General features: G+C 53.0%; 5 protein-coding genes across 8 annotated transcripts; 2 read left to right on the forward strand and 3 right to left on the reverse strand.

The window, feature by feature from the left end:
* The first annotated feature begins 186 nt into the window (after window positions 1-186).
* On the forward strand, window positions 187-5,775 carry ANKRD54 (ankyrin repeat domain 54). Of its 2 annotated transcripts, none has more exons than XM_042890415.1 (8): window positions 187-409; window positions 574-621; window positions 1,552-1,650; window positions 1,884-1,955; window positions 2,351-2,398; window positions 2,522-2,646; window positions 3,530-3,637; window positions 4,197-5,775. In XM_042890415.1, the coding sequence occupies exons 1-8, from the start codon at window positions 187-189 to the stop codon at window positions 4,266-4,268; spliced, it is 795 nt and encodes a 264-aa protein (XP_042746349.1). In that variant the 3' UTR covers window positions 4,269-5,775. The 2 variants fall into 2 exon arrangements, with proteins under 2 accessions (XP_042746349.1, XP_042746350.1); XM_042890416.1 differs by having other exon boundaries at window positions 331-409; window positions 1,557-1,650.
* A 3,340-nt stretch (window positions 5,776-9,115) lies between these two features.
* GALR3 (galanin receptor 3) lies at window positions 9,116-16,988 on the reverse strand. 3 transcript variants are annotated; one of them, XM_042889498.1, is made up of 3 exons: window positions 15,886-16,988; window positions 11,728-12,101; window positions 9,116-11,124 (listed from the first exon to the last, which is right to left on the reverse strand). In XM_042889498.1, the coding sequence occupies exons 2-3, from the start codon at window positions 12,075-12,077 to the stop codon at window positions 10,257-10,259; spliced, it is 1,218 nt and encodes a 405-aa protein (XP_042745432.1). In that variant the 5' UTR covers window positions 12,078-12,101; window positions 15,886-16,988; the 3' UTR covers window positions 9,116-10,256. The 3 variants fall into 3 exon arrangements, with proteins under 3 accessions (XP_042745432.1, XP_042745433.1, XP_042745431.1); XM_042889499.1 differs by lacking the exon at window positions 15,886-16,988 and adding an exon at window positions 13,336-13,458; XM_042889497.1 differs by lacking the exon at window positions 15,886-16,988 and having other exon boundaries at window positions 11,728-12,778.
* LOC122189953 (noggin-like) lies at window positions 14,631-15,363 on the forward strand. The gene has a single exon (XM_042889501.1). It carries the CDS (start codon window positions 14,631-14,633, stop codon window positions 15,348-15,350), a length of 720 nt encoding a protein of 239 aa, XP_042745435.1. The 3' UTR covers window positions 15,351-15,363.
* Window positions 16,989-17,092: 104 nt separating the features above from the next.
* GCAT (glycine C-acetyltransferase) lies at window positions 17,093-21,971 on the reverse strand. Its single transcript, XM_042889500.1, has 9 exons — window positions 21,765-21,971; window positions 21,552-21,682; window positions 21,257-21,358; window positions 20,710-20,856; window positions 19,308-19,462; window positions 18,271-18,353; window positions 17,808-17,979; window positions 17,561-17,682; window positions 17,093-17,427 (listed from the first exon to the last, which is right to left on the reverse strand). The coding sequence occupies exons 1-9, from the start codon at window positions 21,958-21,960 to the stop codon at window positions 17,276-17,278; spliced, it is 1,260 nt and encodes a 419-aa protein (XP_042745434.1). The 5' UTR covers window positions 21,961-21,971; the 3' UTR covers window positions 17,093-17,275.
* Window positions 21,972-23,428: 1,457 nt separating this feature from the next.
* LOC122189954 (histone H5) lies at window positions 23,429-24,314 on the reverse strand. Its single transcript, XM_042889502.1, has one exon. The coding sequence runs from the start codon at window positions 24,312-24,314 to the stop codon at window positions 23,634-23,636; it is 681 nt and encodes a 226-aa protein (XP_042745436.1). The 3' UTR covers window positions 23,429-23,633.
* Window positions 24,315-24,554: the final 240 nt, after the last annotated feature.

A 24,554-nucleotide genomic window follows, 5' to 3' on the forward strand; every position in this document is an offset into this window, starting at 1 on the left:
GAGTCTGCCTGCCCGTCAACGCACCCTAGACACCGCCTTTTTTCTCGTCTCCTTTCCATCCCATTGGCTGCATCCGCTGAGTTGAGGCGACTCTGATTGGTCGAGAGAACCGTTGCTATAGCGACGACCCTTCCCGCCCCTCTCCTCGCACCCCGCGCGCCCTGGCCCGGCCCGGCCCGTGAAGGAATGGAGGGCGGTGGCGGGGCCGCGGCCGAGTCCGCGGCAGGGACGGAGTCGGAACCGGCTCTGGGAGCCGGGACGGCGCTCGGAGGTGCGGCGGGAGCCCCCCTCGGCTACCTGCACGTCCTGTGGCAGCGAGAGGAGCCAGCCGGCAAGATCCCGGCCCGCCGCCTGCGCAGGGCCGCCCGCCTCCACCGCCGCCTGGGGCCTACGGGCAAGGAGAGCCACGGTGAGCGGGAGCGGTTTTCCCCTCCCTTCCCTGTCCCCTCCCTTCCCTGTGCCCTTCCTCTTCCCATCCCTCTTTCCTTCCCTCTTTCCTTCCCTATCCCCTGTCCCCTTCCCTTTCCCCTTCCTCCTCCATGCTTCCCAGTAATGGCTTTCTTTCCTCCACAGCTCTGAAGAGGCTGCGTGAGGCTGCCAACGGCAATGATCTGGATACAGGTGAGAATTCTGCCAACCTGACAGGGGGCCACTTCCTGGAAGGGCAGTTTGTCAAAGCCCTTTGTTTCAGCAGAGCACAGGGAGGAGGAAGGTGCAGATAGTCTGCAGAAATCGTGCTTTAGATGCTGCAGATCTAGAAGCTGCTTTTCTTGTGCCTTTTGTTCCATTCTCTGAACAGAGCAAGGCTGATAGTAATACTGATTTTTTTCACTGTATTGGGTTCATAGTGCTGATTGTCCAGCTGCCTTAGGCTAAATTAACAGCCTGCTATTACTCCAGCTTTTTGGTAAGTAACTTTTGCCCACTTGTCAGCAGTAGGAAAGTAGTCTTGTGGCAGAAATGGAAAAGTGATGATCCAAGCCTGTCTGATCTCAGACATATGGTCTGATTTTTTGGGTGGTCTTTAGTGTGGAACCAGGAGTTGGACTCGATGATCCTTCTGGATCCCTTCCAACTTAGGATACTCTGCACTTCTATGATTCTAAGCCATACGCCGTGTGATAAATGACATAGTGTGACACAGATCAGAGCCCCGGCCAGCCTCTCTGGGACTCTCTTTACTTCTCTGTACTGTAAGATCAGTTCGGTTTTGATACTAAGTATTCATCAGCAATACTGCCATATGTCGTTTGCCCCCTGTCATTGTTCCTCTTTTGCCTGTCATCAGACCATGTTGTGAACAACTGGAAACAGATCTGACTTGTAGAAACCCCTGACATTTCAGGATGGGGTGCATGGGGGGCTGTCTGTCATTTTGTACCTTCCAGCTCACAGTATACCTTGCTTCATGAACTGATGGAAGCATTCATTTATGAGCTCTGACCATAGACAGAGTCCATATTTACCTGCAGAAGAGCTGGTAGCATCACCCCTTTCTGATCAGGTGTCCCTTCAACTTACCTGTGTCCTTTACTTCCTTGGCACTGTCAGTGCAGCAACTCCTGGAGGATGGAACTGACCCCTGTGCTGCAGATGACAAAGGCCGGACAGCCCTGCACTTTGCCTCCTGCAATGGCAACGATCACATTGGTGAGTGGGAAAGGGATCTTCGATCATCCAACTTGTCCATTTCAGAGGGTTTTCTTTATTTTCCATTTGCTGTCTGTGTAAGCTGAACAGAAGCATCCCTTCTGCAGCCTGCTGGCTGCCATATGGACATGTGAGTCAGCAATGCTCTGCCAAATGAAGCTTCTCACCCCAGTAAGGTGCTGTCAGTGGGGCAGAGGGAAGGGGCTAACATGGCTCTGTGTTATTGCTTCCAGTGCAACTACTTCTGGATCACGGGGCTGACCCAAATCAGAGAGATGGGCTGGGAAACACTCCCTTACACTTGGGTAAGTGCCAGTCAGATGACCTTTGCATGCAGAGAAATGAGGTGACCACTGCATTCTATTTTTCCTCTGCATCTTCCTTTTTCCTGTGCATCACACTATACGTCCCCAGCTTTAAAGACTTATGATTCTTAGCACTTTTTTCGCCTCACCCCTCAGGAGGACTTAAGGATCAGAGTTAGAGAAAATCCATTTCCTTCCCTCTGCCTGTCCTGAGGAGTGTGAGATGTGTTCTAGCCAAAGTACCCTGAGCATGAGGTCATGCTTAACGGTGGAGCTGTTCCTCTTTCCTATGGCAAAAAAACCTTTTGGGAAGTGACAAGTTCCACACTTGAGCAGAAACTCCTTTGTTGTTTGTAGCACCTCTGAGCTGTGTGTCCTGTGTTTTCCCTCCCCAGCTGCCTGCACGAACCATGTTCCCGTCATCACCACGCTGCTGCGCGGAGGTAACATTTCCTCTATAACAATTACTGCCTGTCCCTTTCTTGCCCTGCCCCTGTCGATATTCCCCAGGAACACCAAGTTTTTAAGACGGACCTCCCTTTCTGCCCTTACTCATGCGTTTGCAGGGGCCAGAGTCGATGCCTTGGATCGAGCTGGCAGAACCCCGCTGCACCTTGCTAAGTCGAAGCTAAACATCTTACAGGAAGGAATCTCCCACAGCCTGGAGGCCGTGCGCCTTGAAGTGAAACAGGTAAAAGAAACAATCCCACGCTCTGGTAAGGCTCTACAGCTTCTATCAGTCTTCAGTACTCTTTTGGTCAAGGATCATGTAGCAGCTGTTTTAATTACCTGTCTCTAGGCTTTTAGCTTATCCAAGGAAAGTTTGGCTTTTTCCTTCTGTTTTCAGATATGTTGATTTTTTTCCAACTACTTCTCTTGATTTTTGTGTGGCAATTTGGCTGTGGTAGGCCAAGCATTGAATGTCTTATTTCTCAGACTGCATGGAACACACTCTTTTCTTCAGCAACCATGTAAGATGGATGCGTTGTGGCAGGAGAGGGACCACAGCATGGGGTTATAGCTGTGGCACACACATTTCAGCAGGGACTCTACTTTGTCAGGCATTCTCAGTGCACTCTGCACTGCTCTTGTGTGTGGGGGCATGGGAAAGGAAAGCAGTCACAATGCTGCCTCACATACATGAGGTGTGGGCATTGCTTCAGGAACCATAGAATAGCCATAAGGGTTTTTATTCTTTGTGCGCAAACAGATCCTGCAGGAGTGGGAAGTTCCTGCTCCTCACAGTGAGGGAAGACAGCTGGCCATGAAGAAAAGCTTGGTGCTTTCTTGGCAAGCCTAAACCTTGTACTTCTTCAGCTGAGCTTGTCTCTCTTTCCTGTTCTAAAACTACACAGACGGATCATAACTGGTCTGCCTGTGGCTGATGGACACCTCTGGTGACTCCCCGGCCTCTGGTAGAACCTTTAGTGCTCTCCGGTCGCTTTGCATGTGCTCTCTTCTATGAATCATGTACTCAACAGCAAGTCTGTGCTTGGCAGTTTAGCTGGTCTTCCTAAAAGCAACCCAGCGTGATGCTGCTGTCTGACGTTTCCTCTTATTCCTGATGGCTTCAGATTATCCAGATGTTGCGGGAATACCTGGACCGTCTGGGGAGGCATGAGCAAAAGGAACAGCTGGATGACCTCTGCTCTAAGCTACAGATGACCAGCACAAAGGAGCAGGTAGGTAGTGCTGAGCTACTGTGACTCACCTGTTTCTGCTGTGACTTCTGTGTTCAGGAGAATTCAGCTACATAAACAAGGTGACATTGAAGACATGCTCGCGGATGTGTTGTTGCGGGGTGAAGCAGCCAGGATAGATGGATGACTCCTTTGTTTGGAATTCAAAATGCAGAAAGTGTTACTGTGCCTAGCAGCTCAGCAGAGAAGCTGAAGATCGGATCGACTGAGGGCACAATCATTTTAAGGCCAGAAGGTAGCACAAGTACTCACTGTTGAGTTCTGGGTAATGCGTCAGCACACTTCTATTTAAGGGCTGGCTGTATTGCCTGAGGTGGAGTTTGAGCATCAGCTTCCTGAGGAAGGGGCAAAAGCTCCTTTTGCCTTAGATTAGGACTTTTCTGAGCGTGGTTGTGGAGCCAGCAGGAGTTGTAGCATACACTCAGTTTGGGCATTACTGGCAGTCCTGGTGGAAGAATAGTCCTTGCTGCATGGGGGTTTCTTCTGTGGTGGTGGGCAGCTGTGTTCCTGTGCCTGATGGCCAACTGTATTCTTCTGACAGGTGGACGAGGTTACAGACCTCCTGGCCAGCTTCACATCGCTCAGCCTGCAGATGCAGATGGAGAAGAGGTAACAGGCTTCCAAGTCCTCTCATCTCTGTGATCCAGAAGGAGAAGGCTTAGAGAAGAAGGCCTGCGTCTCTGAATAAACATCGCAGGCCCTGAGGGTGCTGCCATGGTTGCCTCATGAGGAGGCAGTAAGATTTGACAAGAGAGTGCTGCAGCTGAGACTTTTGGGGAAAAAAAATAGGCTGGCACTGAATAGGGTACCCCTTCCAGAGCAGAGGTATTCTGCCTTCTCCTTAGCACTCCAGTTCAGTGCAGGTGGTGGCTAATGCCATGGAAAATTGCCAGCATCACAGATCTATCTGCTTGCAACAGGCATCTTTTGCCACCACTGCAGTATTAAACTGCATGGGGGGGGTGGGAAGTGGGCATCTTGGACAACAGAAGGCTTTGTACTATAGGAATAACACGTCCCTAATTCTGTGTGGTAGCAGCTGAGCAAACACACTGCCTTAAGAAGCATGCACCAAGACGTAATCCTAAACTTCCCTAGAGCCTGCAGAGTATCTGACCAGTTAGGGGTGGGATACAATGCTTTTAATCAGACTGACAGGTTCCACTGGGCCTGGTTTTTGAAGCACTGCTGAAAGACAGTGCTTAAATCTCAGAGTGAAACACTTGTGAAGAATATCCAGGGAGGCATCAGGTCAGAGCTACCCTGATGCAACAATGAGGGTTAGGGAATGACTTAATCCTACTGCAGTTTTAGGCATGCATCTACATTTTGTTTGAAGAAAAAAAACCCACCAAAGTCATTCTAAGTGACTTTTCTGTATCCACTACTGGCTGTTTCAGGCCAGGGGTCCAGTAGCAACAGAAGGTGCCCCACATCGTTGGGTTGGGGTGGAGGTGGATTTGTGGCTGCGGCAGCAGCACCAAACCCAAAACTGGCTGACACCCATCGTGTGTTTCTTGCTTGTGGAGACGCACAGCTCCAGGGTCTGAAGTTCAGCTTGAGGAATGAGTAACGACTTCTGCTGGGAGCCCAGAGTAATGCAGCTGTGAAGGATGCGGGGAATCTCCCTTGCTGCTCTCTGGTTGGTAACAGAGACACGGTAGTTCTGCTTTGAAGCAGGGATATGTGAAGTCTTGGAGGTGGGGCGTGAGCGACAGCAGGATGACAAGAAAATGTACCGCAGTTCCCACCTGCATGCCCACCTAAACGACATGGCATGCTGGTGGTGATGTGCACCCCACAGCTAGGAATCATGTCAGCTCTATAGGATTCAGCTAAACCATATTAACAGCCACTGTTTGCAACGTTCTTCAGAGACGTGTTCTCTAATGTCTGGCTGCTTAGCCAGGAGAAGGCTCACTGGGCCTCCTTGTTCAAAGCTGAGCTATCAGAATACGCATTGTTCTAGGTGTGCTGGAAGCTGTGCTGGCTGGGGCTGTCACTGTGAGTGCTGGTACTTTGTTATGACGTGCTGGATGGGAAGGATTCTGAGGGGGTGGGAGACAATCTGACCTTTTCATATTTCAAACTTCAATAAAATCCTGTCAGCCTTTTTTGAATTCCCTGTCCAGTTCTCTCTTTTCAGAGCAGCTCATTCCCCTTTACTGATGTTTCAGGCCGTGGGCACAGCACTGGGTTCAGTAACTGCTGTTCCCAATTGTGGCACTGAAATTGGAAGTGACAACACAAAATTGTTTGAATTCAAACACCAGCCTGTTTGCAGATCAGAGTACACAGCTGCTGACTCACCTTCTGATCTCGGCTCCCACAGCCAAGAAATTCAAACTTAAAATCTAGTTAGTTGCTGTGATACTGTACAAACAGAGGGAAAGAGAATCTCGGGGGGACTGCATCTAGCTGAGAGGTGGCATGCTTTGTGAAGAGGGAAAGCAGCCTTGCCCAGTCTGTGCTCCTGTGTAAGTGTGGAGCTGGTGGGGATAAAGTGGTTGCACTCGTGCCTTGCCCTGTGCCCAGAAAAGTGGCTGCTCTGTGAAGAGCTGTTCCTCCCTGGCACCTCAGCCCCCTGACATCTGGGCAGGGGCTTTACAATGTGGTCCCTTGGGTGAGGAGCTGGTGACTTTGTGTTCAGCCTGTTCTGTTCTGTCTTTCTGTCATTGCGTCAGCCTAAGCTTCATATCCACGTACACTTGGCAGTCAACAACCTTGTTGCTGAGGAGACCATTAAAGTGCCAAAGAGCAGGCGGCTGGGGTGCTCTTATCATTGCAGTTGCCTTGGCTGCTGATGATGTCTGCAAACTAGATGCAGCTTGGAAGCTTTCCTTGCAACCAGGAACACACTTAGCTGAGATTCAGAGCTAAGCTTTTAGCTTGAGTGCTCAGGACGTTGCTGTCCACAGCTCTTCAAGTCTTTGTTTGCCTGGTGCTGGAGTTTTTCCATGACTGCTCTTGACTGTATGCTTGGAGTGGAAAGGCAGGGCTGCAGCAGGCAGCAATGAATATTTCCCTTGCTTTCAGTCTATTCCAGAGGTGTCTGTTGCAGTAACAATACAAACAACACCACTGTCTTTCCTCCGCTACGTTGACATTACACTTGGCCCAACCTCCCCTTTTCCCTTGCCTTACACTGCTAAGCACCGTGTTTTGGTGGGCCACACGTGCCACTGTTCCCTGGCAGACAGGACTTGACCCAAGGCCTTGCTCACCACTGCCTGTCCTCCATATGCATTTTGTTTCCCCCTTCATTCACAGCACGGCTCTGCAGTGACACGCTGTACCCACAGCCACTGAGCCCAGCAGTGACCTCGCCAGTCCCTCAACCCTGCACAGAGAGCTCATGCTGTAAGACACAGACAAAACCAGCCAGGCTCAGGATCTGGCTCTTTCAAGCAGAAGCAATAGCTGTGTACAAACCTCCCAATAAGGTGTCATGGATGTTGTTAAGCAAAGGGTCTTTCTCTGCAGCAGCTGCTTGCCCATGCCAGTGAATGCAAAGTGTGCTGCGGTATGCACAAACACCAAGAATCTGCTGCCTTTCAGTCTTCAGCAGTTGGGATAATTAAGCTCCAGGGTATCAAGCCAACATCTGAACTCCATTACTTCCTTCACTTTCGCCTTTCTAGCAGACTCCAAATCCATCACAGTAATTATCCTCTGTGCTGCTAAGGAAGCCCCATGAAGCATCCCTGCAAACCTTCCAGCCTTTCATCTGCTTCCTCCGCTCGTTCAATGAGTGAGATGGATTTCATCTTCTCCGTCACGGAAAGGTACAGGCAGTAAGATGATTTCTTTGTACACTACAACCAGGCAGCGTGGGAGAGCAGCCCCAGGCAATGGGATGACAAGGTGAGAGAATCAGTCGTTTTGATTAAGAAGCTGATAAAGGAGACAGGGCAAATAGCTCATCCAGGGGCTCTTCGACCATCATTTGCCTTCTTCCATTGGATCTTCTCCCCTCTCTGCTTCTGTCCCTGCTGCCCCACGCTCAGCACGTCCCAGGTGTGGCAGCTCCCGCAGGTTTAAAGCCGAGCTCATCAGTCTGAGCGATGACAAGTAATCATTAATTAAGTTGAAAGGCTGGGAGCAGAGACTGCTGATTGCTAATCAGTCTGGAGGGGAGACTGTGTGAGAAGAGCATTTGAGTTCCTTTGACCTTAATTAGTGACAGTTTTACATCAAGGACATAACACCTTTTCTTTGCCTCTGCCTTTAAGCTGTTGGACCAGTTGAAGCATGTGTATTGTTACCGGGCAGACTGGAATTCCCTCTTGGCTATCGAGCCTCTTGCTCATGTGCTTCCCCAAAAATGCAGGCTCTTGCATCCAGGCAGAATGAATGAATGGGAGCCACATCTTGCAGAGGTGCTAAACATGCCTTCTCCCCAGGTTTCCCCCATCCTTTTTGTGCCATGTTATTTAGGTTTCACCCTTAAAGGGAACAAGGTCAGAGCATCACCATTCTCGACTGCTGTTCCCTTCCTTCTCCAACACTTTGGGTTGTGAAATGCAACCACAGATCTAGAAACAATGCACGTATTCCAGCACAAGGAGAGACATGGGAGGTTCAAGGTGCAGAAAACAACATCAAGTGCTTGAGTGTGAAAAGAAAAACAATCCCCAGTGCAGCAACCAGGTTGGCTCCAGCATGGGGAAAGGGGTGTCCTTGCTGCTGAGCTGTGCTACAGTGTCAGCACACATTGAAGTGCCACGTCACCTGGGAATTTGACAAGCAAGCAGAGCAAGCAAGAAGGGAAGATTCATGCAAGCAGAAGTTGGGGAGGGCAAGCAAAGAAGAATAGGGAGAGCTTATAGATCTGCTGCATGGCTTGTACATAGCAGGGCTCTGCAAAGCCATGTTCCCACTGTTGCATGTCCCCCTCATCCCTTCCATATTGTGCCCATAGCTCTGACAGTGTCAAAGGACAAAGACAGGGCTGTAAGCTCTTCACCTGATACTGCAGCTTCCACCTGCTTATCAAAGGTCCCACTGTGCACGGGGGCAAGCAAGGACACTGTGTCTGTGCAGCTCAGGACAGAGCTGACTGAGCTGCACTGCCTCCAGTGATTTAGCATTTGGCGCAGGTGCTTGGCAGTGGGTTGGCAGTAAATGGCTTCTCTCTGCCAGCTGGGGCTCCCAGCATTACTCTGTATGAATTAGCTATGAAGTGAGCAGTGTGCTCCCTGCAGGTTTCCCACAGCCTGGAGTCTGCTGCAGCATTTGGTCCTCATATCCCCTCGCATAGGGCTTTGCTGGGAGCGTTATCTCCATGCACACGCATGCTGTGTGCCTGCTTGTCCTCCCTTCTGCTCCTTGTCCCTCTGCCCTACCATCTCACCATCCCTTTTGTCCCCATGAAGGACTCCCACCAGCTCATACAGCCTCCAGCAGTCCATGCTATGCTGGCAGAGTTTGCATTCAGCACACATCAAACTTACCAGGAGAAGGAAATTGCTGGGCTTTATTCAGGTTAGGAAAGGGAGAAATTCCAGCACCCTCTGTGAACCTTATTTCTTGCCCTCCCCCATCCCCAAAGCAATTCCCATTTTTCCCATGGTCAGGTTTGGAAAGACACTCCACTCTACTACAGGGGGTCATTCAGCATCTATTGCAACCAAAGGCTCTTCTACAGCTGTTCGAGACAAGGAGGGCAACGAGGAACAACAAATGGGAAACTGTGCTCCCAGGAGCACATCAGACCCACAGCAATCCTGCAGTGAGGAATGCTGCGGAAGATGTTCCAGCCCTTTGAGTGGTGGTGGCATTGCACCCTCCTGGAAGCTCTCCCCACCACACAGAAAAGAACAGAGAGGATTTAAGATTGAGCCAAGTGCACACAAGTGCAATCATGATTTTCATTTCATGGAAAATAATATCTTGCTAAGTTGGTAAAGCACACAGACAGGGCTAATACTGCCGAGTTACATCACCGCTCAGAGAGCAACAACCCCTGAAGGAAGGGATGAAACTCTACATAAAGAACAATGAAGAGGCAGCGGTCCTTCAGGAATTTCCAAAAGGCGAACAGAAATAAAGCAGAGATTAATCAGATGGAACAACATGGTGGGAGGAGGATTTGTGAGGGTTGCTTGGGAAGAACTGAGGATAACTGCCAAGAAATATTTCAGAACTGCAAGCAGCACAAGGAAGTGGACAGTGTCCTGCAGTATCTGCTTGCAAGATCAGAGGCTAAGCAGGGCAGAGCGCAAGGAAACCTCTTCCATTAAGTACTTTCTGGAAGGGCTGAGCCAGGGGAAGAGACCAGACTGATGGTCCTTTCCCTTTTGAGCTGCAAAGAAGCCATGGGTACACAGGGAGGGCGCAACAGCCTTTCAGTTGTTCACCTGCTGTGGCAGGGTGATACCATTGAGGTATGACCAGTGAGTTCTGCAGAGGTTGTACAACCAAGCTGTTGGTGCAGACTCAGCGCAGTAAAGTGCAATGGCCCTCTTTGATCTGGATACAGGAGCCACAGAAGGGGAGGTGGACTTGGACTGCCCCCAGACCATGAGAAATGTCATCACATTAACACGTCCCTGTGCTCTGCACTGATGTGGTGGATTGTGCCATTCCGAGATGCATTTGCTCATTTGTAATCAGCAGCCAGACACTCTTGAGGCCTTCTTGGAGTGTTCTTGGCTAGGGGATGGCCAGCTGTTACCAAGATTTCCTCCTCCAGCAGCTCCTTCTGAACTTCTTGTAGCTGGTGAGTCCATGCTCTGGCATGTCTGGCGCCTTCAGTGTCCCTCTTCCTATTGTTCTCCTTTGCGATCTGAGTCAGCTCAGTGTTGCCTCCATAGAAGCCTCCAGTGCTGTTAGTGAAACCTTTGCCCACAGCGACCATATGAACTTTATTTCCAGTTCTCTTCTTCCTGTTCTTGTTCTGGAAGAACAGGCAGGTGAAGACCTGCTTGAAACGCTTTCGGAAATGCTTGGAAACAAGCGCATAGACGATAGGGTTGAGGCAGGAATTAGCATACGAAAGGCAGTGGGAAGCCAGGCGGCAGGCATAAGTGGCTCGGTTGAAAGGGAAGTGGCCAAACCAGAAGCACAGGATAACCAGATGGTGTGGAAGCCAGCAGAGGCAGAACAGGATGGCCACAGCCACGATCATCTTGGTGACCTTACGCTTGGCCTTTCGGGACTCTGAGATCCTCTCTATAGGGTCTACAGAGGTCCACAGGAACTTGATGGTCCTGGCGTATGCCAGGCTCACTACAGTCACAGGTAAGAGGTATCCAACTACAAACGTAAGGATGTCCAGAATCTTTCGGCGTTGGTCCTCCCAGACAGGGACGCAGATGGGCACCCCATGGTAATGGACAATCTGGTAGTAACTGAGGTAAGGCCCTGCAAAGAGTAGTGATAGCAACCAAATCACTACAATGGCCACTCCTGCATTTTGGGTAGTGCGGAGATCCCGGGACTTCAGTGGATAGCGAATGGCCAGGTACCTGGTGGGGAAGGGAAGGAGAGACCAAACAGGATGTGGATGAGATTGGGTCTCATTGCCCTCCTGTCCCATGCAGCTGCCATCTGTGCACCCATTCCCACACAGCCACCGATCTCTCCCCTTCCTCACCTCTTGGGAAAGAGGATTATGGTGAGAATGGGGTCATCCCAACATGGGATCTGGGATCTCTGCTGCCCACATTGCTGTGCTAGCTCAGGAAGGGTAAGCAACGTGCATCTTGAGTCAGGGAGGAGGGCCGAAATAGGACACAAAGAGCTACCTGTTTGTCCCCTGGTGCATTGCTTTCCTGGGGCTTTGGCATTCTTGGCTGCCTACAACCCTTCTGCTCAAGTAAGGAAGAGAAAGGACAGGTAACTAGACCAAGAGCTTGGCTGGGAGTTGGGAGAATGTATGGGAGGTGAGGAGTAACAGTGGAAAGATCAATCTGCTGGTCCTGGCATCCCTGCTGTCACTGGGATGACCCAACCTGCTCCCTACAGGGCACCCAATAGGGTGGAGACTGGACTTTTTCTTACCTCTTAGCTCAAGGGTGGCAAACACATTGTCCCTGAGCTGAGGGGCTCAATGTACAGGGGACACTTGCCTGTCAATGGAGACTGTAGCCAGGGTGAAGCTGCTGGCATACATGGTGAGGTAGATCAGGAAATGCACAGCCTTGCAGGCAAAGGCCCCAAAGAGCCACCCATCCAGGGTGTAAATGGTGGCTTGGAAGGGGACACAGCAAATGATGAAACAGAGGTCAGCCACGGCCAGGTTGAGGATGAAGAGATTGGTGGTGTTGTACTTCACTTGGCCATTCCTCAGCAGCACAGCCAGCACCAGTCCGTTCCCCACAGTGCCCAGAAGAAAGATAAGGGAGAAGATGACAGGCACGATGATCCCTGCAGCTGGCAGTTCCGGGCTGTCAGAGGAGGCATTCCAGCCCCCTGGCATCTCTCCCTCTCCGACAGTGGAACCCTGTGCATAGAGAGACAGTCCAGATTTGCATCCCCACCACAGTGTCTTCTGACCTCTCAGCCCTCTTGGAAGACCTCCTGCTCCACCGCTTGGCCTCTCCTGCATTACTCCTACATACAATATGCTGCTAAACCCTGGGATCTCAAGTCTTCATCCCAGCTGATGCTCCACTGGGCTCATCCAGGGCTGCAAGAACATAGGGAAGGAGGGGTTGAGAGGGATGGCCACCCTGAACATGGGGCTGGGACACCTCCAGAAGAAGGAACTCCACAGCAGAAGCACCATGCCACGCTCACAAGCGTGCCATCTCCACCCCACAAGTGACTGCTCCTCTTTCTTCTTGCAGCAGCTGTTTTACACAGAGGACCTGTGACTAAGGACAGTAATCCTGATGCTGATAGGAGGTAATGGGCTGGATGGTGGTGGCTAAATTGGCAGTGTGGGAAGTGGAGAAAAGAATCTGCACTGTACTCTATCATATTTAATGTGTTTTCAATTCAGAGTTCAAAGGATCTCTGAGAAAAGCAGGTGGGATGTGTTTGGTCTGTGGGTTTGGGGTTTTGTTAACCCTATGGATGGTGCAGACAAGGGGAATTTGACTGTTGGGTCCTATCTCGTCCCTGGTCACTATCAGTACTCGCATTCTGCAGTTGATCTCTGTTCTTTGTGCAGCTCTTCATCTCTCCCTGTGACATGAGAGAAGGGGGGGGGCAGATCTCGGAGCTGCCCAAAATACAGCACAATAGTCATAACAAAGGAGTGATATATCCCAAAAACTCAAGGAGCAGGGTGCTGTGATTTGTGGCTAAACTTCTTCCAGTACTGTATACCACCTCACACAGACAAGGAGCACAAACACCATATCTCCTAACGAGCCTTCTGCTTATTGTTCTTTCATTAGAACAAATTGTCCTTCATTGAGCAGCAGTCAAGATGGAAAGGCACAGTTATCTAGCAACAGTTGACATGCAATTAACTCTTTCTGGGTCATGCAAGCTCTTTCACCCCACACTGCCCTCTCTCTCTGCTCATACCACTTCTTCCTAGCACATTCTATACAGCACTGAAAACTCATCTCTGCTCTGCACTCCCCTCTGTTCCCAGCTCCTCTGTCCTGGTCCTGTGGGACCTTATTGCCCAAGCAGAAGACTGTAGTCTTCCTCTGGGCATACCCCTTGCACGTGGGCTGGGGCAGCTCTGGGCTCATCGCGAGGCTTGGAAAACTGGCACTCACCTTTGCAAGGAGAAGCCTGTAGCTTCTCCACTTGCTCTGGGTTGACCTCCAGAAAAGCCTGGGCAGCAGCAGTGAGGAGGAGGCAGACCTTCATCAGCAGGATGTGGGACACTGACAGTTTCTTCTAGCAGTGCTGTCAGCAATGCCTGACACTCTGCTGCATCCCCCTGTCCCCGTGCTCCCTCTTTCCGCTCTCACACTCAGCTCTCTCCTTCTGCAGCTCCTTGCACGTTCTCTCTCCCTCTCCCCTCCTTTTCCCTCCCTCTGCTCTAGCTGCTGATCCATTGATCTCTCTCTGTATTATTTTTTTCCCCTCTCCCTGAGGTTGGGTTTGGAGTTAACTCCTCTCTTCCCAGCCTTCCTGTGGGTTCAGCTGCTTCCACCAAGAGGGGACAGTGAGAATGGGAGGATGGAAGTGGGCAGGATCCCACAGATCCGCCACCTCTATGTTCTGGGATGTGTTTCCCTACATTTCCAGGGAACATGGATGTCTCAGCCTGCCAGACCCCTACCTCATCCTTGGGATATGGGTCTAAGTCCTGTGGAGAATGAGAAAATAGTTGCTATTTTTAGCTGTTAATTAATTCCTAGCAGCAAGGCAAAAAGTGCCGTGGCACAGGGCAGATTGATCTCAGACCTGGGGATGGAGGTTGAAGCAGCTTTGTTCTCTGTCTAGAGCAGATCTGACCTCTCACCGGCATTTCCCTCCCTGGAGAGGGAGGACAGGCTGTCCAGTGAGGGCACCTCCAGACACCCAGCTTTGTTATCATTACCTGGGACAGTGTGTGCTCTGGCTGTCCAGATAAGAAACAACCATGCCACTCACAAGAAACAACAGCCCTTCCACGCCTGCCCAGCCACCCTCCTGGGCTTGGACACATTGCTGTGCTGGGGATGGTCTCAGCAAGACCCGAAAGCTGTCAGCTTCCCTTTGCTGGGAAGGTCCTGGGCGCATCATCAAACACAGCCATGGGGCAGGATGGAGAGGAGGAGGAGGAGGCACTGGATTCTTCCCCTGCATGGCAGCCTGTTCTCCCAGGGGCAGCACAGGTGAAGGTATGTGGGGGAAAAAAGAGGCAGAAGTGGGGTCCTGCTGCCCCATCTCACACCTCGCTGTGGTGGGAGGCTCCGCCACCGCCTGATATCAGCAGGGAGCAAAGCATCCCCTTGCAAGCGGGTGGGCGGGCAGATGGGTATCATCACCCACAACCAAGGAAAAGGGGAAGGCCATGCTGGGGACGTGTCGATAACCCCAGGCACGTGGCCGCCTGCCACATCCCACAGCACTGCTCGCCATGCAGGGCCCCCGCTGCTGCCTCCTGCTATTCCTCTGCCTGCTGCCACTGCCACTGCGTGCCACCACTCTGGAAGACTCTCAGACGCCACTGCCAACGCCGTTCAGCACCTCTGACCCTACTGCCCATCTGCTGCGCCGCCGTCCCTCGGCCCCGGTGCGACCCTACAGCCTCTCGCTCTCCCCCGAGGACTACCGCTACGCTCCCAAGCCTCGCCACCTGCGGCCCGGCCGACTGCGTCGGCTGCTGGGCCCAGCCTTTAACCCCTTCTGGATGTCATTGGAAGAGCCGCTGGGCCGCAACCTCAGCGCCAAGGAGGATCTGGAAACCATGAGCCGGGAGCTGGTGGAGGGCGGTGGGCGGCACCGCCGCAAGCTGTGGAAGGAGGCGGAGGGGCTGGAGCTGCCCCCTGAGCTGCCCGCCGACATGGCGCGGCCCCTGCGGCGCTGGCTGGTGGAGAGAGCCTCGTGCCGTCTCACCTCCACATGGGTGGACCTGGGGCCCGTCTTCTGGCCCCGCTGGGTGCGGCACACCGCCTGCGGGACCGGCCCTCCTGCCTGCTCTTGGCCCCCAGGCATGGCCTGTCACCCGGCCCAGCTCGCTCACCTCAAGCTGCTGGCCTGGCACTGCTGGGCTGCACGGCCCCCCGGCTCCCTGCACTGCGCCTGGCGGCAGATCCCCTATCCTGTGGTGGTGGCCTGCAAGTGCTCCTGTCGCTGAGGGGATGGGGAAATAAAGGGCTGAAAGTCAAGCAGGCCTCTTTTGGGTGTTTGATTGCGGAGAAGGATGTGGGGTGGATTTGGCTGCATGTGGATCCCTGTGGGGCTTGGTTTGAGATGGGGTGGTGCAGGTCTGAGAATCATAGAATCATTCGGATTGGAAAGACCACTGAGATCATCGAGTCCAACCATCAGCCCATGCCTGTGACCATACATGTCTGTGGGAGCAGAGCTGAGGTGCAACAAAGCCATGGGGAGAGGTGGGTTGAACCTCAGGGTGGTCACCATGGGGGGCTGGAACAGGGGCAGGCTTGGGACTGGGCTGTGGCGGCACAGTGAGGGTGGGTGGAGGTGAACCCAGGGCTGGAAGTGTCCATGTGCATCTGAGAATGGGATGGGGTGGTCTGATATCTTAATGTACAACAGGAGTGATGGGGGACCCACAGCCACCCCGTATCAGTAGTGCAGAGGGTGGCAGCTCAAGACAGGGATGGATCCATCTGTTCTAGGAAACAGCCTGGAGAGGCAGCACTTACCTTTGCGTCCCACTGAGAAAAAAAAGTCTTCCGCTTTCTGGTCCAAAAGTCATTAAGAGCCACAAACCAGCCCTACACGTTGAAGAAATACAAGCTGGAGGGTTTGCCTAGGAATAAAGCACTACCACACCTCCTGCAGTCAGTGATGGCTGTGCTATTCATTTCCAGCCTGACTCATGTGCCTTCCTGGCGCTGCGGCTCCTGGTGCTGTGCAGCCTGCTGCAGAGCTTGGCCTTGATGCAGTGAGAGAGTCCAAGCAAACATTCCATTGAGCTCTCAATGCTGTCACATTTAAAAACAGGAGCTCATCTCCTACTTTTGAGTGGCCGTGGAGCCTAGCTTGAATGCAGCTTGTTCTGCAGATGGACCCTGGTCTCCATACCAGCCTCCTTCAGCCATACAGTCATTGCTCTGGTTTGAGTCAGATACGGTCACACCTGCATCACACTCAGATCAGCATAGGGACGATAGAAGGACGCACATCTTGATTCAAATAAAGCCATGCTGAGATGCCCAGGAGCCACGTGTGCCTGCATGAGCACTAAATCACCGCCACTCCTGCACAGCTTGGAGGAACAAATCCAGAGCTGTCAGCTGTCTGTGTGTTCTCTGCTGTGTGAAAATCATGCACAATGGAGAGGAATTACAGGTTTCTGTCACCTGCTCTGTTTATGGCCTCAAATTTAAAGCCCAGCTGCTGGGCTGTGGCATGTGAGAACCAGATCCCAGGGTAAGAGCCCCATGGTCAGGCTGGAGGGGCTCTGAGTGCCGTCACCTAGCTGTAAGTGTCCCTGTTCATTGCAGGGGAGTTGAACCAGATGGCCTTTAAGGGTCCGGCCCAACTCAAATGATTCTGCGGTGAGGGCAGTGGGCAGAGCATAATGGCTGGCCCAGAGCACCAAGAAAGCAAGCCTTTGCTCTCTCACAGACTGGCTGCTGGTGGCATGGGTAGCCAAAGGCTGATGCACAACCCTGAGAAATTTTCCTGCCCTGGTGGGGAATTACTGTGGGGTTATATTTTGGAACCTGCAGGATGGGGCACTGAGGAAACAGATAACCTCAGCAGCAGCACATTTCCACCTGCAGAAGGGGAGAGGAGCACTTCAGTGCCCTGACTGAAGCTACATAGCAGACACCTAACAGCACAAGAGGACAGAAAGTGGTAGCAACTCCTGGATGAGAATGCAAGAACCATACAACTACTCACTGCACTGCAGGAAGTCTTTAATGCTACCGGTGATGCTGCCAGCACAGTGCAACAGCCAGAGAGACTCCTGCAGACTACAGGGTCTCAGGGTCCTGTGTTGAGCAGCGTGCCACTCAGGCCTCCCAGGCACAGGCACTTGTCTCGGTGGGCAGAAGGGCACTAGGGGATGAGTCTGGCAGCCCCTCAAGGCAGTGCTCCATGTTTCTGTCCCACCTCAATGAAGGCTTCCACACAGCGGTCGATGTCCTCATCACTATGCACAGCTGAGATTTGGACCCGGATGCGGGCTTTGCCCTTGGGGACCACAGGGTAGCTGAAGCCAATGACGTAAATGCCTGGAGAGGAAAAGCATGGAGAGCTGGAGCTGGCCAGGAAGGAAAACTGAGGTGACAACGGGTGACAGAAAGGCTTCTGGCTCTCTGCTTTCAGTGTTACATGCCATCGTGCATGGCTCCCTGCCTCACTCACCTCTGCTCAGCATGTCCTCAGCCATCACCGCAGCCAGCCGGGCATCCCCCAGCATGACGGGGCAGATGGGGTGGTCCTTTCCTGAGATGGTGAAGCCGGCTGCCGTCATCTTGTTCCTGAACCTGGTAAGTGAAATGAGGGGATGAGTAAAACCCAGGCCACTGAGGGCTGGCTGTGATTCTAAATCTCCCCTCTGACACGCACACGGGCACACGAGGAGGAGGTGAGCAGAAGCGTGGCCCCTCACCGTTGGGTCTTGGCAGCCATGGATTGGGCGATGGCATTGCTCTCCATGAGCAAGTCCAGGGCCTTGGAGGCACAGCCCACCACGGCGGGGGGCAGGCTGTTGGAGAAGAGGTAGGGGCGGGAGCGCTGGCGGAGCAAATCGATGAGGGGTTTGGGGCCTGTTGTGTACCCGCCTGCAGAGAGAGGAAAGGGAAATGGGCACGGTAGTCCCAGGGTGACCTGTTCAGAGTGAGCAACTTGTTCCCTACAGAAGAAATTTTATCACAGATCAGACCTAAAAAAAAAATCACAGCTGATGTCTTTTACCATGAGCGTCCACTTTGACCTCAAGAGCAACTCAGCACGACCTCCCTCGGCCACGTGGCAGAGTCTTAGACTGAGCCTCATGGCATGAGTAAGAAAAGGAGAGCATACACTGGAACTCCTTAGGGCATGGAGGGCCTCAGACATGGAAATGCCTTCACCTGCAGCTCCTCCAAGAGCTTTTCCCAGGGTAGAGTTGACGATGGTGACCTTGTCCATCACTCCCAGGAGCTCATCGGTACCCCTGCAGAAAAGGGAATGTCACACCATCAACCATACCAGCATGTACCTCTGATGCTGTTTTCCTCAAGGGGAAGCCAGGTATCTGGCATCCCTCTTCTGGTAAAGGAGAAACACTTCACTGTGCTCTTTCAGCCCAAGCATTGCCTTTCCTCTCACCTGCAGAGAGACTAAGACCCAGGAAGGGGTTCATCGCCTCTTCCAGCTGGAAGAGTGCACGAAGTTCCCACAAATTTTTAGGATGAGAGGCAATGGCCTCAGGTTGTGCTAGGGGAGGTTCAGGTTGGATTTTAGGAAAAATTTCTCCTCTGAAAAAGTGGTGCTGCAGTGGCACAGGCTGCCCAGGGAGGTGGTGGGGTCACCATCCCTGGAGGTGTTCCAGAATCATGTGGATGTGGCACTGAGAGACGTGGTCAGTGGGCATGGTGGGGATGGGCTGATAGTTGATGAACCTAGTGATCATTTCCAACCTTACTGATTCTATGAACAGTCTCAGTGGTGCACTCTCTCTAGTGATTCTTGAATGTAGGACTTGCCTCTGATGTGCCATATCTTGAATATACCAGGAGAAACAGCTACACAGTGCAGCCAACATTATTTGAGGTTGGCTCTGCACGTCACCAATACATGTCCAATACATCCACCAATATCCTACATGCACACACCTCCACAGTGCCCACATCAAGGTCTATACTGGTGGAACCAACAGGATGTGTCCACTATGCTCTCCTGCTTTGCATTCTCTACCCCAAAAAGACAGGTCAGGCATTCCGTCTCCCTACTGGCTCTCTTGACAACAGCATCAACAACACAAGGTTATAACTCGTGTGAAGCACTCAACAGCCCTTCTCAATCCCTCTAGACATTGCACACTCACAACTGTGCCAGGTGATGACAGAAAACCCCCAAGACCCAAGGGAGTTCTCTAATAGCTGTGAAGGGTGAAGCAGCCACTTACCGGCCGTTGGGACCCAGGAAGCCCGTGGCATGGCACTCATCGATGAAGACTAAGGCATCATACTTCTGGGCCAGCTGGCAGATCTCCCGCAGGGGGGCGATGTCACCATCCATGGAGAAGGCACCATCGGTGGCCACCAGGCGTAGGCGGTGTTTCTGTGGGAGAGAACCACATGCTACAAGGACATCACTTTAGAACCGGTGAAGGAGGCTGAGATACAGCCCTAGCCCCACCTGCTGTATGTACAGCGTGGGTACAACGAACTAAGATACAGCTGCAAACAAGATATCAGTTGCAGAAGCTGGATGCTTTCCCACATTGCCCAAAGACCAAAAAGGGTGCAGCTACAACTCTACAACTTCAGAGACTGCTCAGAAAGCAAATGGTATCCTGGGCTCCATCAGAGAGGGTGGCCAGCAGGGATAGGGAGGTGATTGTCCCACTATACTCTGTTCTTTCTGGAGTACTGTGTCCAGGTCTGGAGCTTCCAGTACAAGAAAGATAGAGAGTTGTTGGAAAGGGTCCAGAGGAGAGCCACCAAGATGATCAGGGGACTGGAGCACCCTCCCCTATGAATACAGGCTGAGGGAGCTGGGCTTGTTCAGCCTGGAGAAAAGAAGGCTGCGGGGTGACCTCATTGCAGCCTTTCAGTACCTAAAGGGAGTCTACAGACAGGAGGGGAATCAACTCTTTGAAAGGGTAGATAACAGCAGTACAAGGGGAAATGGTTTTAAGTTGAGGGAGGGGAGATTTTGGATATCAGGGGGAAGTTCTTTACAGAGAGAGTGGCGAGGTGCTGGAACAGGCTGCCCAGAGAGGTTGTGCATGCCCCGTCCCTGGAGGTGTTCAAGGCCAGATTGGATGGGGCTCTGGGCAGCCTGGTCTAGTATTAAATGGGGAGGTTGGTGGCACTGCATGTGGCAGGGGGTTGGAGCTTCATGATCCTTGAGGTCCCTTCCAACCCGGGACATTCTATGATTCTGTATGAGCCTCTCTCATTCTCTACAATGACATGAAAGGAGGTTGTAGAAAAGTGGAGGGTTGGCCTTTTTTCCCAAGTAACAGCAATAGGATGAGAGGTAACAGCCTCAAGTTGCACCAGGGGAGGTTCAGGCTGGATATTAGCAAAAATTTCTTCTCAGAAGGAGCGGTGCTGCAGTGGCACAGGCTGCCCAGGGAGGTGGTGCAGTCACCATCCCTGGAGGTGTTCCAGAACACTGCCTATGTGGCACTGAAGGACACGGTTAGTGGGCATGATGGGGATCGACTGATATTCGAAGTAGGTGATCTTAGAGGTCTTTTCCAATCTTGATGATCCTATGATTCTATGGGATGGGAAAGGGTTGAGTGGATCTTTCAGGGCTGCCCAGATGCACCATGGGATGGAGCACAGTGGTGGTACCTGTGCGTCCTGCAGCTTGGCCTCCAAGTCATGCATGTCCATATGCTTGTAGCGGTACTTGTTGGCCTTACAGAGGCGGATCCCATCGATGATGGAGGCATGGTTCAGCTCATCCGACAGCACCGCATCCTCCGGGGTCAGCAGAGCCTGCCCGTACCAAACAGATCAAATCAGCTTTGAGGGCAAAGAAAAACAAGCACAGTTCCCCAAAGCAGTGGTGCCCCATCCATGGAGGCATTCAAAGTCAGGTTGGATGGGGTCCTAGGTTGGTGGGCAGTCCTGCATGTGGCAGGAGTTTGGAACTAGAGAGCCTTTAAGGACCCTTTGAACCCACCTACTGTATGATTCTATGATTCTGTGAACTCCAAGGTGTCCCTTCATCCAAAACCTGACAGCCTTTGCCAGTGCAAAGGACAAAGGTGCCTTTGACTACAGCTGCTGCTGCAAAATTTTCCACTTCCCATCTCCCCCCATCGTCTACTGAGGGCCGTTTCATCAGCTACACACTCCCCTCCTCCTCATGCAGCATAACTGAAGCTCTCCGAACCTCAAAGATGCCAGCGTTGGCATCGAAGCAGCTGGCATAGAGAATGGCATCCTCCCGCTGGTGGAAGCGTGCGATTTTCTCCTCCAGGTCCTTGTGTATGCTCTAAAGAGAGGACAGAAGCAACCAAAGCAAGCATCACTGCTTGGGCTGAGCAAGTTACTGCTTGCCTGCTGCTGACAGCAGAAAATAGCCACCTATTATCCAGGAAAAGTGTGTGTGGGAGAGGTTAATTGTGCTCAGAAACACGGCCTTAAAAGCACGGCAAGCAGCTTTAAAGCCAAAAGGTGCCCAGTACCTGCGTGCCACAGATGAAGCGAACAGAGCTGAGCCCAGCACCGAACTCCTCCAGGGCCTGCACGGCGGCACGGATCACCTGCGGGTGGCTGGAGAGCCCCAGGTAGTTGTTGGCGCAGAAGTTGAGGATCCCTGCGGGCAGACACAGACACCGAGGCACAGGGATCGAACCAGGCATACGCCCCATGGCACTCCCCCTCCGTCCCGCACGCACCGGCTCCGCCACCCGCAAGCCGGAGATGCGGGCCCTGGCGGGAGGCGATGACTCTCTCGCTCTTCCAGGTACCGGCACCGCGGATCCCCTCTAGCTCTCCCTCCAGCCACCGCCGGAGCTGCGCTGCCGCCGCTCCCGAAGCGGCCCGGGAACTCCCGGTACCCTGCACCGCACGCACCGCAGCTCTGCGCCACATCGCTGCTCCGCGCCACGCCGCGCCAAGGGGCGGTGCCCCGCCTGCCAATGAGAAGGCGCGCTGCGGCCACGCCCATCCGCGCAGCTCCTCCCTTAAAGGGGCAATGCTCCTGCGGTGGGCCCTAGGACCCTGCGGCGCTGCACTAGGACTTGGCCGTGCGGCTCTAGGACCCAGCCGAGAGGCTCTGTGGTGAAGCCTGCAGGGGACACCTGGATCCTTTGGGAGGTGTCGCTTCTTAGCCTTGGGGTTTGGATCTTAGAGAGGAGGAAGTTTTGGATGCCTGTGGCTGAAAGGGCTGGGGAACCTCCTTTGGGAGGTGTTGAGGTCTTTGGATGAAATGGAGGGAGGCTCCGGCCCGAGGGTGAATTGGAATCCATCAAGTCCATATTTGGGTGAAGACTCCACATGCTTTAGGAACCGAAGGGATTTAGGAACAAGCAGCCTGGGGGGTTATGTGCCAGAGCCAAAGGGGTTTTGGAAACAAAGGGATATAATGGACTGAGGCTCAAGAAGCCGAAGATTGTTGCCCTTCCAAGGGAATTGGGGTCTTCATCCCAGGACTTGTATCCAAGTGGATGCTTGGCACAAGGGTCAATGAAATCCTACAGCCTGTAGGATTTAGCCCAATGGGTTTGTGTGTAGCTACCTGAGGTGACTGAAAACTTTGGTCTGAGAGGTTTAGGACTTGCCAGACATATCCAAGTTTGAGGAATCCCAGTGTCTTTTGGTCAAAGGGATTTGTGACCTAGTGTGTTTAGACACCAGGATCCCAACTGGATTGGGCTCCTCTACACTCCACTGTAGCTGGCTAGAGGTCCTATGGGCAGAATGTTTGAGGACCCTGATGTCCAGAAGGCCAAGCACCTGGCTCTTGAGAGGGCCTTGGGCTCTTCAGTCTGAGAGCCTTTGGTCCAAGGATCTTAGGAGCAAGAACCTAAAGGGATTACATTCCTCCAGGCCAAGGATTTCACTACAGGGTTCTGTACTGGGATCCTCAGAGGTTTGGGCAGCATCTACCTGAGTCATTTAGAAACATCAGACCAATGGAATGGAAGGAAGAGCCAGGAAGGTGAAGACCCTGAGCCCTGGGGATTTAGGCACAGCGTACCTAGGAGTGATGTCCAAGGACTCGGAGCGGAGCAGTAGGGCCGTCCCATCCCATGGGCTCACAGCCAGCCCTCTGGGTTGGGACGTTGTGGTGCCTGTGTGGCCTTGGGGCTGTGCCAAGCCCTTGGTGGCAGCAGCGTCCAGCCCCACCCCAAAGGCCCGCACCACCTCCCGGCCGCACTGTTATCTCCAGCCCTCACACGCTGGGCTGGCGGGCTGTGCCTCCCTCCAGGGGACAAGGAGGAGTCCCCTCTCCTCCTCCTGGCTCTCACAGCCCTCCTACCTCCCCCCAAGTCCTCCACCCGCCCACCACAGCCCTCCAGACCCGCGGCAAGATGAAATAAACACTCAGAGAAGCAGCTTGTATAAATGGGAACTCTTCCATATGGAAGAAGTTCCTTTTTTTTTTTTTCTTTTTTTTTTTTTTTCCCTTTCATTCTTTGCCTTGTTTTAGCTGTTAGGAATAGATCAACTTATAAAATTTGCAAACAGAAAGAGGTAAAAATAAAGGCAAAAGCTATTTACAGAAACCAATGGGGAGAGCCTGGGTGAAGCCCCCAGGCTGCTCACTTCTTCTTGGGCGATTTCCGGGCACCAGACTTGGCTCTGGGTTTCGACCGCTTCACCTTCTTGGTCTTGGAGGTCTTCCGCGACTTGGCCTTAACAGTCTTTGGCTTCCTGGCCTTCTTGGGGCTCCGCGACTTCTTCCTGGCCTTCCTGACGGTGGCTTTGGGCTTCTTGGCCGGTGATCTGGCCTTCCTGGGTCTCGCCGCCTTCTTGGGAGACGTGGACCTCCTGCCGGCCTTCTTCTTCTTCCTTGGGGATCTCTTGGCCTTGTCGCTCTTGGCCAAGCGGAAGGAACCAGAGGCCCCGACCCCTTTGGTCTGCTTGAGGACGCCAGCAGCCAGGAGACGCCGGATGGAGAGCTTGATCTGCAGGTCGGCGTTCTGGCCCACCTTGTAGTGGCTCTTCACGTACTTCTGGATGGACTGCCGCGAGGAGCCGCCGCGGCTCTTTTCCGCACGGATGGCCGCCGCGATCATCTCCGAGTAGGTGGGGTGCGACGCCGAGCGCCGCGACGCCTTCGCCCGCTTGGGTTTGGCTGGGGCTGGGGATAGGACCAGGCTCTCCGTCATGGCCGGCGCTTCACCCCACGGTAGGGTTAGGGAGCTCAGAAAGGAGCCGCTGGCAACAACGGATGTGGGGCTGCTCCTGCTGCCGCCGCCGCTGCGTCTGTGGGCGCGCATGCCAGCACCGCACATTTAAGGGTGCGGCACGGACCGTGGGGAGGACTGCTGTCCCCATGTCCCCTCTGCCCCGCCCCGCAGCGACACGACTGGGGCAGGCAGGGAGGGACAAGGTTGGGACAAGAAGGGATGTGATGGGGAAAGAGGTGGACGCTGGGGTTGGACATGAAGGGATGGAGAGGGATATGGTGGGGATAGGGTGAGACACTGTGGGAATGGGATGGGCATTGAGGCTGGATA

This window comes from Lagopus leucura, unplaced genomic scaffold (assembly GCF_019238085.1).
Source record: "Lagopus leucura isolate 7727_CA_CO unplaced genomic scaffold, USGS_WTPT01 Super-Scaffold_100159, whole genome shotgun sequence".
NCBI lineage: Eukaryota > Metazoa > Chordata > Aves > Galliformes > Phasianidae > Lagopus > Lagopus leucura.

What these genes read in the sequence shown, in the direction of transcription:
- ANKRD54 (XM_042890415.1), top strand. Translation starts at nt 187, where the DNA reads ATGGAGGGCGGTGGCGGGGCCGCGGCCGAGTCCGCGGCAGGGACGGAG. An exon ending in TACGGGCAAGGAGAGCCACG is followed by an intron (nt 410 to 573) that starts GTGAGCGGGAGC and finishes TTTCCTCCACAG; the next exon opens with CTCTGAAGAGGCTGCGTGAG. An exon ending in CAATGGCAACGATCACATTG is followed by an intron (nt 1,651 to 1,883) that starts GTGAGTGGGAAA and finishes TATTGCTTCCAG; the next exon opens with TGCAACTACTTCTGGATCAC.
- GALR3 (XM_042889497.1), bottom strand. Translation starts at nt 12,206, where the DNA reads ATGCAGGAGAGGCCAAGCGGTGGAGCAGGAGGTCTTCCAAGAGGGCTG. An exon ending in GCTACAGTCTCCATTGACAG is followed by an intron (nt 11,125 to 11,727) that starts GCAAGTGTCCCC and finishes CTTCCCCACCAG; the next exon opens with GTACCTGGCCATTCGCTATC.
- LOC122189953 (XM_042889501.1), top strand. Translation starts at nt 14,631, where the DNA reads ATGCAGGGCCCCCGCTGCTGCCTCCTGCTATTCCTCTGCCTGCTGCCA.
- GCAT (XM_042889500.1), bottom strand. Translation starts at nt 21,960, where the DNA reads ATGTGGCGCAGAGCTGCGGTGCGTGCGGTGCAGGGTACCGGGAGTTCC. An exon ending in GCTTGCGGGTGGCGGAGCCG is followed by an intron (nt 21,683 to 21,764) that starts GTGCGTGCGGGA and finishes GTCTGCCCGCAG; the next exon opens with GGATCCTCAACTTCTGCGCC. An exon ending in AGCTCTTGGAGGAGCTGCAG is followed by an intron (nt 17,980 to 18,270) that starts GTGAAGGCATTT and finishes CTCTCTCTGCAG; the next exon opens with GCGGGTACACAACAGGCCCC.
- LOC122189954 (XM_042889502.1), bottom strand. Translation starts at nt 24,314, where the DNA reads ATGCGCGCCCACAGACGCAGCGGCGGCGGCAGCAGGAGCAGCCCCACA.